Raw genomic sequence first — 13,089 nt, 5'->3', positions numbered from 1 at the left:
TGGTGTACAGAGTCTTTTATAAACACACATCTGTCTGTGGCTGATGGAACACAACGTACAACTCAACTTACTTCTGACATGTTCAGTTCAGAACTTTTTGTAAGGATTTGAAAAAATGATTTGTGGTAAACCATACTTATTACCCACCCATGTTGGGCTTCAACTTGAACCATTATTTTATCAATTAAATCTCTTTTGTTTGTAATATTCAGTTAATCGTTAGTCTATAAAATGTCAACAATATATCTTATTTTGGGCATCCAACATTCGGTAGTATTAATCATCTTTCATCATTTAAAAAAATATTAGGTAAATAAAAGACTTTGTAATAAAGGTAAGTAAAAATAAATAAAAAATGCCTACTAAAAAGATGTGCTGATATAGCTTTATCTGGCCATCCCTCACTCTATATATAATTCATATAATAATACAAATAATAATATTAATAATCACAGTTAAAACATTCTTAAAATCTTATTTTAATACATTTTCTCTCTATTCAGTCATTTGATTAATCAACTATTCCTTTCATCAGCACACTTTTGTACATATTATTAAACATTATATATTATATTGCATTATATATTATATTATATTCTGAATAATAAAAGATAAAAAAAATATTACTTCGAGTTTAGTGAAACTCTATAGCAACTACAAAAAAAAATGAATAGATGTGCACTAGAAAACCATGAAAGATATATTATATTGATAACAATAAAGCATGATAATATATAATCATTGTCTTCATGGAAATAACACAAACATAGTATAAAATACCGTAAATGCCTTTAAAAAGTACCATAAATCGGCTTAGAGAAAGCACGAGCCCCTATGGGCATGTCACAGGACCAATAAAGGGACTTTGTTTTCGGGCTGAGCTCCGGTTGCTTCGGCTCCAGTCGGAAGTGTTCGGGCGTTGTCGGACTCACCCGGTGCGCCAGAGGGCAGAGCGCCGAGCGCCGAGCGCAGCGGTTCACAACGCACGAGACAAGCGTTATTCATCTGGTCGGACCGCGGAGAGCAGATTAGCGCCTGAAACAAGCTCCACACAGGTGAGTTCCCATCAGGCGTTACACTCCTGGTCCACTTCAGAACATTCTGAGCTACTTTGACTCAGAGAAACCCGGATAGTTGCAACTTTTTGCAACTTTGTTTTCGCAGCAAACTTTAAGAAGGTGCTATTATTGAAGTTAGATACGCGAAGAAGTGTCACGACGTGGAAGTCTAACGTCTCGTGGTTTAGAAAAAGAGGCATTAAATCAAACCACAGTTTAAAGTTGTTCATGACTTTGTTTCCCTCCTACCTGTCAACAGCACTCGGGTTAATCACTTGAGGAATGCGGTGCCATTAAGGACGGGGAGCCGACACTTCATATCAACTTTTAACTTAATTTTCACCCAATTTATTTAAAACAAGGGATCATGGCCACGGGCGGGTTCAAGCCAAACGCCACGACGGACTTTTTGGAGGAGTGGAAAGCGAAACGGGAGAAAATGAGAGCCAAAATGCTGGGGGACATAGCCGCAGCCACTGGCGCGCCCTTGGGTGCCAGCAACCCAAACAACAACAACAACAGTAACCGCACCGAGCTCACCAATAACGGCAGCCCGGACCGGAGCGCCTCCGCAGGGAACTGCCTCCCTCCCTCCTACGCGGTGGCTCGGTCCTCCTCCGGCACGGCTTTAAAGAGACCCGAGGAGGAAACGCACCACCCTGCCTCACCCACAGCCGCCTCTCCGCCGGGGAGCGACCTGAAGAAGGCCACGCCTCAGACGGAGGAGCAGGCACCGTGCGACTCCCCGGACTCCGGCTCCATGGCGTGCAATGACGGGGACAAGGGAAGCCCGTCGCCCGGTAAGGTCAAGGAGAAGAACAGCACCGGTGGTCTCAGCGCGAGGAAGGGGAAAGGGCAGTTTGAGAAGAGGAAGCTGAGAGAAAAGAGGAGATCAACAGGTGTCGTCAGCATTCCATCCAGTGAGGTGAGTCAGGCCTGCTTCTATTTTATGCCAAAACAATGTGAAAAGTGAATCTCCCTGCAGGGAAAGCACCTTTTTTCTCCACCGGGAAGTTAAGAGATGCGCAGTAGAGTGGATCCGTTTTGCTGTGTTAGGTTTTGAGTCAGGAGGTGTCTTTATTCAGCCTGCTGTGGAGTGATCAGAGGTGTCCGTCACAAGTCAGAACACCTCATGTCGCATTGAGATTGGGACCATGGGTGAATTTTACTTGACCAATATCAATATTTAAAAAAAACAACTCATCAGCTGCTATCCCTTAAATGTAGTTAATAAAAAAGAGTCAAGAGTTTATGACCAAAGTGTGTGTCCTGAGTGGAACATTTAGCAGTTAGATCATATATGAATTGATTTCCGGTTAATACTTAAGTTGTTTAGTCCATACATTGTCACAAACACAAATTCCCAGAGCCCATTGTGATGTATTCAAGTTGATTATATTGTCTTACAAAAGTCCAAAACCCAAATGTTGTCATTCTACAACGATTTAAAGAGAGAAAAGCAGCAAATCCTCACATTTGGGAAGCTGGCTTTTTTTACTTGATAAATGACTCCAATGATTAATTGAATATATATATTATTTATATTATATATTACATTATTAGTGAAAGGTTGGGTCCTTAAGTTATTGTTGCATTTTTGTCTTATTTTTGATATGGATGTCAGTTTCAGGGTGAGTTGTTGTTTTTTTTTCTTTTCTTGGCTTTTCTTGGGACAATGTTGGACAAATGTTCTCACTTAACACATTATCTATGCCTTGGATTCTGTGCGTGCGTGTCGGACGTCCATAAATAATTCAAATCAAAGAAAAAAGCGTTTTCCAAAAGTCTCCACATTCCTCCCATACGCGTGTCTGGTCTAATCGAACCTCTGTGGCGAGATAAATGTAAGCAGCTCTCAGATGTTTGGGAGGGAGGGGGGGGACGAAACTGAGGGAGGGAGGAGGGAAGGGTTGTAGACTGGTGGTGTGTGTGTATTGGAAGGAGGTGTTTGGGCGTTCAGTGTTATTGAATTTAAATCACTCGTGCCTAATTCCTGTAGTTCAGACACATGCAGGAACTCTGATATGAAGCTTCGGCCGCCAACAAGCACTCACGGGCCACAAGTTGTTGGAATAAATGTTTTATTTTATTAAGCTGATGGTGGTGTTGCTCCATAACCACCCTGCTTCCCAGTATCCCCTCCTCTTACAACTTGGAGTTTGACCAGTTTTTGGGGTTGGCGCTCCACATCCTGTTATTAGGCGCTCAGCAGTGCCGAGCGGAGCCGTTTGAGAACTGGTCACCAGCCAGGCCGTAATGCTGGGCTTCAAGCACTCCGGGCCGTGCCAGATATGTTAGATGGAGCCCATAGGCAGCTGATTATGTAGTGAAATGGGCGAGCAGACTGTTATTTGTGGGGGGGGGCGGGGTAATCTGATGAAGTGGTGAGCTGATCTGTGCGAGCGAGGCGGAGGGAGAGAACTGGAAGTCTCTGATCCCAACCGGAGGCCTGTGGTCTCAGTACAGTCTGCAGAGTGTCCCATGAGGAGACACAGCGAGTACGTTGACATGTCCACTCGTGTCCTGGCTGTGATCAGCCTTTTGGAGTGTCCCGAATACGATACAGAATACTCTGACGGATGGGTATACAGATCTATGGTCATTAATAACTGCCATGTGAGCAGGTCCCTTATCAGTTTGAGTTATGTAACAGTCAGTAAAACAAAGAATGTGATGAACAGAAAGTGTAACACGGATACAATGTCTTTGGGTTTTTGCAATTTCCGCAATTTGATGGATATTTTTCACTCTTTTCTGACATCAAACGATTAATCAAGACAATAATCTGCAGATTAATCAATAATAACAACAATTGTTGATATATTCAGAGTTGATAACAAGCAAATCTGTGTGTTTGTTTTTTTTGCCTGATAAATGACTTAATTGATGTTTAAATTATAATAATAATGTTGATTGTTGTAGGGCCGCCCCCTCCTAGCGGAGTAGTCGACTAATCGGTCGCTTTGTTTGAAGATTTCTTCCCTCGATTAATCGTTCTTTATGTTTATTGTTTGTCCTTTTTAAACTGATGGCATATTCAACTACGTTACTGTTTGGCAGCACCTCACACACTTCACACTTAATGGAAGATTTATCTCTCAGATCTTCATGAAGTGAGATTCATAAACATGCTCAAACCGGCAGCACAGCAGATATGTATTCCCTTTTTATCGGACGTCTCCTCCTGTTGCATACAAAGAGGACCAAACTATGCAAATGCAGCCTCCCCTCACACAGGCCCTTTCTTTGTGACGTGAATATGAGCGGACAGGTGTGAAAAGAGATGGCCGGGATTATCTCCCCGCTCGCTCTGCGCAGCATAATAGCTGTTGAGCGGGATTTCAGAGCACCGGGGGAACCCAATCTTCTGGCCGTCGAGGCCGTAATGGCCTGATAAAAGCTCCCTGCTCCACTGGAGAAAGGCCGGTTCTGCACAGCGTCAATCAATAGCACCTCCCGGTCGCTCCAGGAAGGCGTCTGCTTTCTCTCGCCCCCCTCTCCGGTGACGCAGCAGACAAATAGCTGTGAGGGGCTCCACCCCCCCCCCCCCACACACACACACACACACACACACACACACACACACACACACACACACACACACACACACACACCCCCACTCGTGAGGGCATTGCCGTCGACGCTGACCTCTGACCGTTGCTCGCGATCATAGCTTATGCAACGGAGGAATGTGGACATGAGTAAGTGTGTGTGTGTGTGTCACAGAGAGGTTGAGCATCTCCGCAACACTCATAGGAAAACTGTTTTGGGTTGTGATGTGAGCATGTTTCCCGTAGGACACGCCGCATGTGGTCTGGTGCCTCATTGTGCGGCTTTTTTTTTTTTTTTTTTTACGACCTCAGTGAGTTATGAGGCCGTGGTCAGACACACAATGAGGAGTGTGAACTTTGTTTTCATGTGGACGGCTGGATCTGGTCCACAGAGGCTACTGGTGGTGGTGGTGGTGGTGGTGGTGGTGGGGGGGGGGGGTGGAGCCCCTCACAGCTATTTGTCTGCTGCGTCACCGGAGAGGTCAATAGGTTTAACATGCGATACTGTGCCGAGCGCTCAGGCAGCTAACACTCTGGTGATAGGAGAGGACATGGCAGACAAGAGGGGTCCTTGTCTAACCTGATCCTTTTGTTCATACGTTTAATGTTGTACAAACATATCTTCACCTCTCAGACACCGCCGACCCTCCGGCTGTCAGGAGGAATGCAGGATTCTCAGACAAAACTCTGCTCAAACCCACAGGCCTCCAGTTCAGGTTCTAGCTGAGATCCCAAAGGTCCTAAAGAAGCCGGATAACCAGAATTCTAGGTTTTCAAAATGATGTGAATAGAATATTACTAAGTACGTTTTATGGTAGTGTGCAGTCATTAAAAACAAGTGGATATACGATGTGTTACTGTCAGAAAGCGTGAAATATTATGACTTTAACGACCTTAAAGCTACTTCAGGGAGTCGTAAAAAGGGGGAAAGATTTGTTTTGCCAACTTTATGCTTCAGTTTAACTCAATTCAAGGGATGTCTAAAACAAAACATTTGCATTTTTTTTCAAATACTTTGCATAAAAGTCCCCATATTTCAGGGTATGCAAAACATTTGCGTCTCATATCGAATGAGTCCGTGTGCATCAGTGGGTTTGGGCGTGGACTCGTCCATGTGCGCTGACATTAATCAGCTGATGCCCCCTCTGCCTTGTTTGTGCACAAATGTGTTTCTGCTCCATTTTTATTCCGCGGTGCGGTTCAGTGAAGGGTGAAGCTGTGTGTTTGGAGGAGGAGGCATGCTGAGAGAGGAGTTTGAAAAACATTACATTCTGTGCAGCTGCAGAGGAGGTATGGTTTTTACACTGGTTTAATAAAATGAGCACTTTTATTAAACATTTTTGTTGCCTACCGCAGATTTGTTAGATTTTTATTTTGGTGTTACGGGTGGCCGTAATGTCTGACTATACAATAGATCAACAACTTATTTACTCTTTAGTCCATATAACTGACGGTGGAAATGAAATGTCTACATGTATTAAATGAGCTTTGACACCTTTTGTCAGTAATAAATCCTGTGACTCGCTACACTCCCAAAGTCCTCACAGTTGTGTGTTTATTAAATATAAAAAGGCTCTTAATTCACAGCTGTGCAAAATAATGCACAGATGTTAATTTGCATGTGCTTGTTTCTCTTGCTGTTAAAAGCTTCTCCAAACAAGGTCACATCATCGCAGTAAATACCACAGGGATTTTATCATGGACTTAGCTGGCTGTTGTGTTTCCTCTTTATTCACTAGTTTAACAACAGAAATAAACTCTTTCATTCAAACACATGTTTCTCAAAAGTGTTTCAGCCAGAAGAGCCAGTTTGTTTGGTCTACTTACTGGAGTGAACTCTGGACTGTGTACGAGGGCCACTGTCACTGGACAGGTTTCAAAAAAAGGGGGGGGGGGGGGGGGAGGACTAATGGAAATAAAAGTTCCAGTTGAGCTGCTCCGTGAAATTTTAAGGGAATTCCACAGAGGGGAGGAAAGAGGAAGTGTTGTCGGGCCCCTTCTCCTCAGAAGCACCTCGGGGTCTCTCAGCACCTCATAAAACACACGCGGCGCCCTCGTAACGGGCCGCCGCACGACGTTCTGTTCGTTTTTTGTCAGAATGTTCCGTAAAACTTCAGGTCCCATTAAAGTGACCCCCTGACTAGGTGAGGGTCCATTATGCTGTCAGGTGGCATCACATCACTGGATTAGAGCCAACGGGGCTGTGAGAAGGAAATATGACCGCAAGTTAGTCAAGCCACTGCCTCACCTTGTCCCTTTCTCTTTATTGGTTCTGATTGAAATGGTTCTGTAGCCTTTAGTACCGAATGTTGGCTCCTAAGAGAAGGTCAGAGACGTATTTAACTCAGCATACATGTATTCCTTTGCGGTTATTTGATCTACAAACGGTTTCTCAGCTGATCATCATCCCTTGAAGATGTATCACAAAAGGGATTTATTTGGCATCATTACTGAAACTCACTCGTATTGAAAAGTTTACCCGGCTCATCTGTTGTCGGGTGAAATATTGGATGCATTCAAAGTCTGGTTTGTGGTAAACTTTGTCCTTTTCTGCTCGATATTTGGAGTTTCGTCTGATATTTGCACACAAAGTTTAAAGTCCTTCTTTTTTTTTAATTATTATCCAGGTCACTGCTCTGAAGTTATGGCTGCTCACGAGCTTTTGCAGGAAACGGACTGTAGATTATTACTGAAGGACAATGTACCCCCTACGCGGCATGCGCAGGAATGCACAGTCATGCAAAACCTGCAGAGCACTGACGTCGCAAGCACACATCCAGTGAGGAAGTGAGAGAGAGAGAGGGAGCGGCTGCTCGTTCAGCCATTAACACAACTCCGATCTCAGTGTGATTTTTATCCCAAAATCGAGGGTAAAATAGTCAGCGTCAGCTTGGACGAGCACTGAAACAGCTTTCCCAACAGAGGAGCGTCAGGACTCTGTGTGTGTGTGTGTGTGTGTGTGTGTGTGTGTGTGTGTGTGTGTGAGACATTACTCACCTCGCTGCTACTGCCCGAGTGACACGATTGCTGCCTTTGTGGCTAATCTTTAACTGCTGAGTGGGTACACATCCAGAACATACGCGTTCTGCATCTATTAACCATTGTTGTATGGGTGTCAACTTTCTAAAGTAAACCCCTAAATAGAGCAGACATGATTGATCCTCTGGAATTTGGATCATTCGTATCTTGAAAAGGGCCGTGCTGAGTAAACTGGTTAAACCCAGTGTGCTTCTTAACCCAGTGTAAATATTTAACCCAATCCACTTTGGCTGTTTTCTCTGCCGGCGCTAACCTCTGTCAGAGTGAAATGGTCTTTGTCTGACCCTGGATTCAGCCCAATGTTCTGCTCTGAAAGTTCAAGTCAAACTCAAAAATGCTCCACCTTTTTGTTTAAGGTCATCCACACGTTTTCTTTCAGAGCGTCTCCTGTTATTCCCTTTGTCCTATTTTCCCCTCATTAGCAGCTTAGCACGATCTGGGTGTGTTGTGGTAACTTATAGAAATGGACCGTTCGTGGTTTTAATCCTAGTAGTTTATAGGAGGCGTGCCGAAACAAGCGATAATCGCTTTCACGCTTCCAGTTTTTGGAAATAAGTGTCCCGTCCCGTCGTTGTGTGGTTGTTGGGTGGGTGGGTGGGGGGGTTGTTGTGGATTAGAGGAGTGGGTGAGTGTCTGTGGGGATGTTGTGCGTCCGTAATGTGGAACTTATTTGCCGGACATTCCTGTGTGTTTTGCTGACGACTGTGGGGAATTGGTGAGTCAGCCCTAATCAGGCCACTCTGCATGATAAGGCATTTGGGAGCCCGTCTGTTTGTGTTCATTAAAGTAGAATTACTTGGAGACCCGAGTCTCCGTTTTCCCACTCTGGTCTATTTTACATTCTGGGACACGTTCGCCTGTTCTTCACTCTTCTGAACACTGTGATCTGCAGAGGGGCAAGAGTTCAGTTTTTAAATAGAGCTGGGCGATATGTCCAAAATCTTCTATCAGGATATAGGTCATTTCATGTCTCGATAATAATAATACACTGGTGCATGTTTACATGTCAAGATGTAGCATTTTTTTTGCGAGTTCAATAAATAAATATTCTCCTGTGTGTGTGAATTAAATAATTGAAAAATGAAAAGTACTGAGTATTTTGTAATTGGAATTAAGAAAGTTCATGCAAAAAGTAAAAATATAGAGAGAAAAACATAGATAGATATTTCCATCGATACACTGACTATGTTTACATGCATGCACGTGAATACAGAATAAGGAAGTAAGTTTAGGAAATAGTTTGATCAGATTTTCTGAGTTATTATGCGTTTGTTATTATCAGTTTAAACGATGATTCAATTACGATATAATTCAATTGAAAGAGGATAAATAACTTTAATTTTCAGCACATAAGCCTTGAAATGTGCCTCTCCATAGTTTCAGTCAATTATCACTTGACGTGTAACACATTGTGAGTTATAGTCCATAATTCAACACCGGGGCCGTCTGAGATTTCACATCTGAAGCGGCGACAGTCCTCTGCTCGCTCTGCCGTTTCCTCTCATGAGGGACAATAAGCCTCAGTTCTGTTTGTATGAGTGAATGAACACCAACAGACCGATCCTGTCTGCGCTCGAACAGGTTCCACGCACTGCCTCTGTGTTATGTCACCATGGATCCCGCTCAGACAGTTTTTCCACCTGATGATAAGCGTCACTGTTATCTGACCAGCTGATTCTGTTACACGTGTAACCGAACCCGCTGCTGGGGAAGGATGAACACAACATCACTTAAAGAGGGAGGAGTGACGGCCGAACACGACGATGGTTTCGGTTCTTATTTCTTACCGTGGAGAGGACAAACTTTAATTTAAGAAAAATATTTCAACACTGAACGTCAATGGTGCTCTTGGCTCTTGTGTTGCCCTTGAATGAAAACAAATAGGATTTATTAGAGCAAGACGCATGAAGATTTATGTGGTAATTCAGACCCGAGTGAAAATACTTTTAACGCCAGCGGATTGATTAGGTTTTCCCCTTTTTAGACAGACTGAATATAATATACATGTACAGGATTTTACCACCATGGTTGTCTTGAGAAATCGCCACAGAAAGTCCCTCTTCAAAAGGACACGGTACTGAAAACACCGCTCGGTGGAAGCGGCCCAGGAATGCAGCTCAACCCTCAAAATGGAATAAATGTGTGGACCTAAACTGGCAAACGCACGGAGCCTTGATCTCTAAGCCTTTCCTCCCAACAAAGGAGCGAGAAGGGCCTTCCTATTATCAAGCTCATGCCTTGAAGCTCGATTGTCTTTGTGCTTGTGCATGTACTTGTGCATGTGTTGTGTTTGCCGAGCCTGTGAGCCACTCGACTCACAACACTGGAGGGGAGTGATCTTCTCCTGACCGCACCGCCCACAAAAAGCCTCGTTTAATCATTCCAGCTCTCTGTCTCTCTCGCCGGCAAATTACTTTTGGCACTTTTTGTTTTGAGGGCTCTGTTGTATAATACAAAGTGTGTAGTACGTGTTCACTCATTTCCTTCTGTTTCAGTACGGCTTTATTTATCCCCGCATGCAAGGGCAGATGTGTGAGGCGGCTCACAGTACTGCGATCTAGGAAACGAGACAAAAAAAAAAGACATTGCAAAAGACTTGCATCTCTCACAAACCCTGCTGAACGATTAATTGGAACGTATAGTCTTTAAAGCCTATAAAACAGTATAATAAAGACCACACAAGCATTGGATTTACATTTAAATGCACTTTTACACTGTCGGATTAAATACTAGCATAAGGCAGCGAGTTCCAGAAACACCACCTGCACTTTACAGTATTACATCATGTATATGGAGAAAACCTGACAACCATTAAATCTACTGGGAAGGGTGAGGGTAATATATTCTGTCCAAGCAGTTCCATTTCCAGCATGTGCTGAGAAACACCTGCTGTTATATTGTCTTCCTCCACTTATCATCATGAGTTTGACCGACACGTCTCTTCTGCTGCATGCATTTAGAGAAGCCAAACTAAACCTCCATGGGAGGATTCTGTCCATAATTTCCTGTTTTGTGTGGATATAAAAATATGAAACGCCGGTGGAAATCTCTCTCTTTTTTTTTTTTTAGAAAAATCATCAAACATTTGCTTCAATGGCATCATGGTTTTTGAATACTATAACATGTAGCAGGTTCTGCAGAGTCTCTCTGACATATTTGTAGGTAAACGCATCTAAAAAGTGAAATATTTTACATAAACTACAGTGTTATGGAGCAGGTGTCGTATGACATCTCAAAATAATACGAACAATATAGTTTGCTCGAAAAAATTGGAACAAAAAATGTAACGTCCATAGCTTAAAAAAACCCTAAAAACACACAACTCCTCACCATCTGCTCCTTAGAGCTCAATGCCTCCTCACACCTTTTTATCAACGACGCAAAAATGTTGTTTTCTAAGTGTCCGAATCTGTGATTAACTGTTCAGTAATAGAGTAAATGAACATGAAGGCGTGATGTCAGTCACAGCTTATCAGCGACTTATTGTTCCATACTGACGCCATGAGACCTGAAGTTACTTTTGAGATATGAAGAGTAAACAACGGTGCGCTAGCAACATGTAGACAAATACAACCGATACCAGCGGCAAGCTGTCAATCATGACATCGTTGGCACGCCCTCTTTAGCGGACACAGATACAGAACAGTGCAAATAGAGTGACGGGGGCAATGATGTGTGTTTTCCATCGCTCCATTTCTTACGAGACAATGACAATAAGATCGATTTGAGGTTATTTAGTTATTTAAATGACAACGAATGCTCTTGACTGGCTGAGTCAGTCAGCTGACCTCAATCCAACTGATCATGTGATTCACACAACGTGTCCTTAGGCCTGCACCAGGTATCGAGATACGTCAAGTACAGCGAGCTAGCGTCAAATGTCTGATCATCTAATCATGTTTGCTTATGCGGAAAGAAATAGCTATATGTTGAAACGTAACCTCTGTATCATGATACCTATCATATCGCCAGGTTCTTGCCAATACTCATCCCTAACAAAAAGGTGGACTGTAGCTCCACTTTTTATCTGACGTTGATGTGAACACCCTTAAATTAAAGCGGAAGGTCAGCACTTTAACCTCATCCGCAGTCATTGTTTCATTTCAAATCCAATATGCACCAAACACCTTTCTGTTATCTGCCGTATTTTGTCTTTCAGGGACTCTTTGTCCTTTTTTCCTGTTTTTAGCTTTTTCTTTTGAGCTGGTGAGATCTTGTCCTCTGCGTCAGTCTGGCTGGATTTGAACCTGTCCCGAAAGTAAACAAACCAGATCCCTCTCACAGAAGACGATGCCGTGATGGATGATCGGAAGCTCACCGTGCTTTTGAGTCTCGTTTGACTCGTATTAACCTCTGCTGTGTTTTCCTTTCCCAATTGCTGCAGATGTTTTTGTGATGACTTCTCTGATTTGTGGGTGTTAACCTCACGTTAATAACCAGGTCGTCAGTGGTTATTGCTCGTCCTTCATGTTGTTGGCGACTCATCTTGTACGGGTTAGATGTGCAAACAGACTGATCATAAATAATGCATCTTGTTTGTCTGATTTTTCTTCTTCAAAGAGTATCCACTGTTATGTAGCTCTCTGTTATACACCGTGCTCTCTGCAATACATTCATTTAAGATGCCCGTCATGATCAGAATGGAAGCTCAATCAAAACCCTTTTGGGCTTTTTATCATGCTGATTATTATTTGTGATGATTTGAAGAATATTCAAAGGTACAAAAATATCCATCCTTTACCTTTTTTTTTTAAAGGTGCGCGTTTAAACCACTTTACAGAATACCGACAATTCTGCTTCGGCTCTCCGGTTCCTTCTCAGTTGAGAAGATGTGACACAAACATGAGCAGCTCGTCAGATCTGCGATGTATCGAAGGAGAACAAATTGTTACAAGATCTTCAGTGAAGTGCAGCCGGAGCCTGTCATGTCCTCCATGTTTCCTCAGGGGTCTGGTGGCTGGAGGTAGACAGGGTTTTTTTTTCCAAGGCCGATATCGATTATTAGCATGTAGACTGGTGAGCAATATCGTGTCAACATTTTGAATAACACAAACTTAGTTTGAAGACCTTTAATCATATGTTTCATTAAATGTTGCAAAAAGAGATTTTACTGCACTTTAGACCTTTTCTTTGGTGCATCCATCAAGAAAGAAACACGTGTGAGTATGGACTGAAGTTTAGACGTGATACAACAACTTTCTTTGATCATGCAGCTGAGTGTACCTGCCTTCAGTGTTGTTGATTGGCTGTCACTCGTGACGCGTTACCAATCAGATCATGCTGTGGGCGGGACATTGAGTGAGACTATGAGTCCTGACTACAGGCGGAGATAAGTAGCTGCATCAAAGCAAAGACCAGCACATTTGTTGATGAATTGTGCGTCTTCCATGCCAGTGTCTTACTAAGCAATGATCACAGCAGCTGTTTTTTTCTGCTTCCTC

General features: G+C 43.2%; 1 protein-coding gene across 2 annotated transcripts in view; it reads left to right on the top strand.

Annotated features, from left to right (window-relative positions):
* Window positions 1–950: 950 nt before the first annotated feature.
* The window catches only part of pawr (PRKC, apoptosis, WT1, regulator), a 55,474-nt gene continuing 43,335 nt past the window's right edge, over window positions 951–13,089 (top strand). Inside the window, exons 1-2 of one of the 2 annotated variants that reach the window (XM_068717224.1) lie at window positions 951–1,055; window positions 1,318–1,983. In XM_068717224.1, the coding sequence (XP_068573325.1) occupies window positions 1,426–1,983 (558 nt within the window). In that variant the 5' untranslated portion in view covers window positions 951–1,055; window positions 1,318–1,425. The remainder of the gene's footprint in view (window positions 1,056–1,317; window positions 1,984–13,089) is intronic. The other variant, XM_068717225.1, reaches the window with a different exon arrangement.

Source organism: Cebidichthys violaceus, unplaced genomic scaffold (assembly GCF_023349555.1).
Source record: "Cebidichthys violaceus isolate CVI_PGR_0920_01 unplaced genomic scaffold, fCebVio1.0.p SCAF_21, whole genome shotgun sequence".
NCBI lineage: Eukaryota > Metazoa > Chordata > Actinopteri > Perciformes > Stichaeidae > Cebidichthys > Cebidichthys violaceus.
Note: the sequence above shows the minus strand (reverse complement) of the source record. Positions and strands in the feature narration are given on the sequence as shown.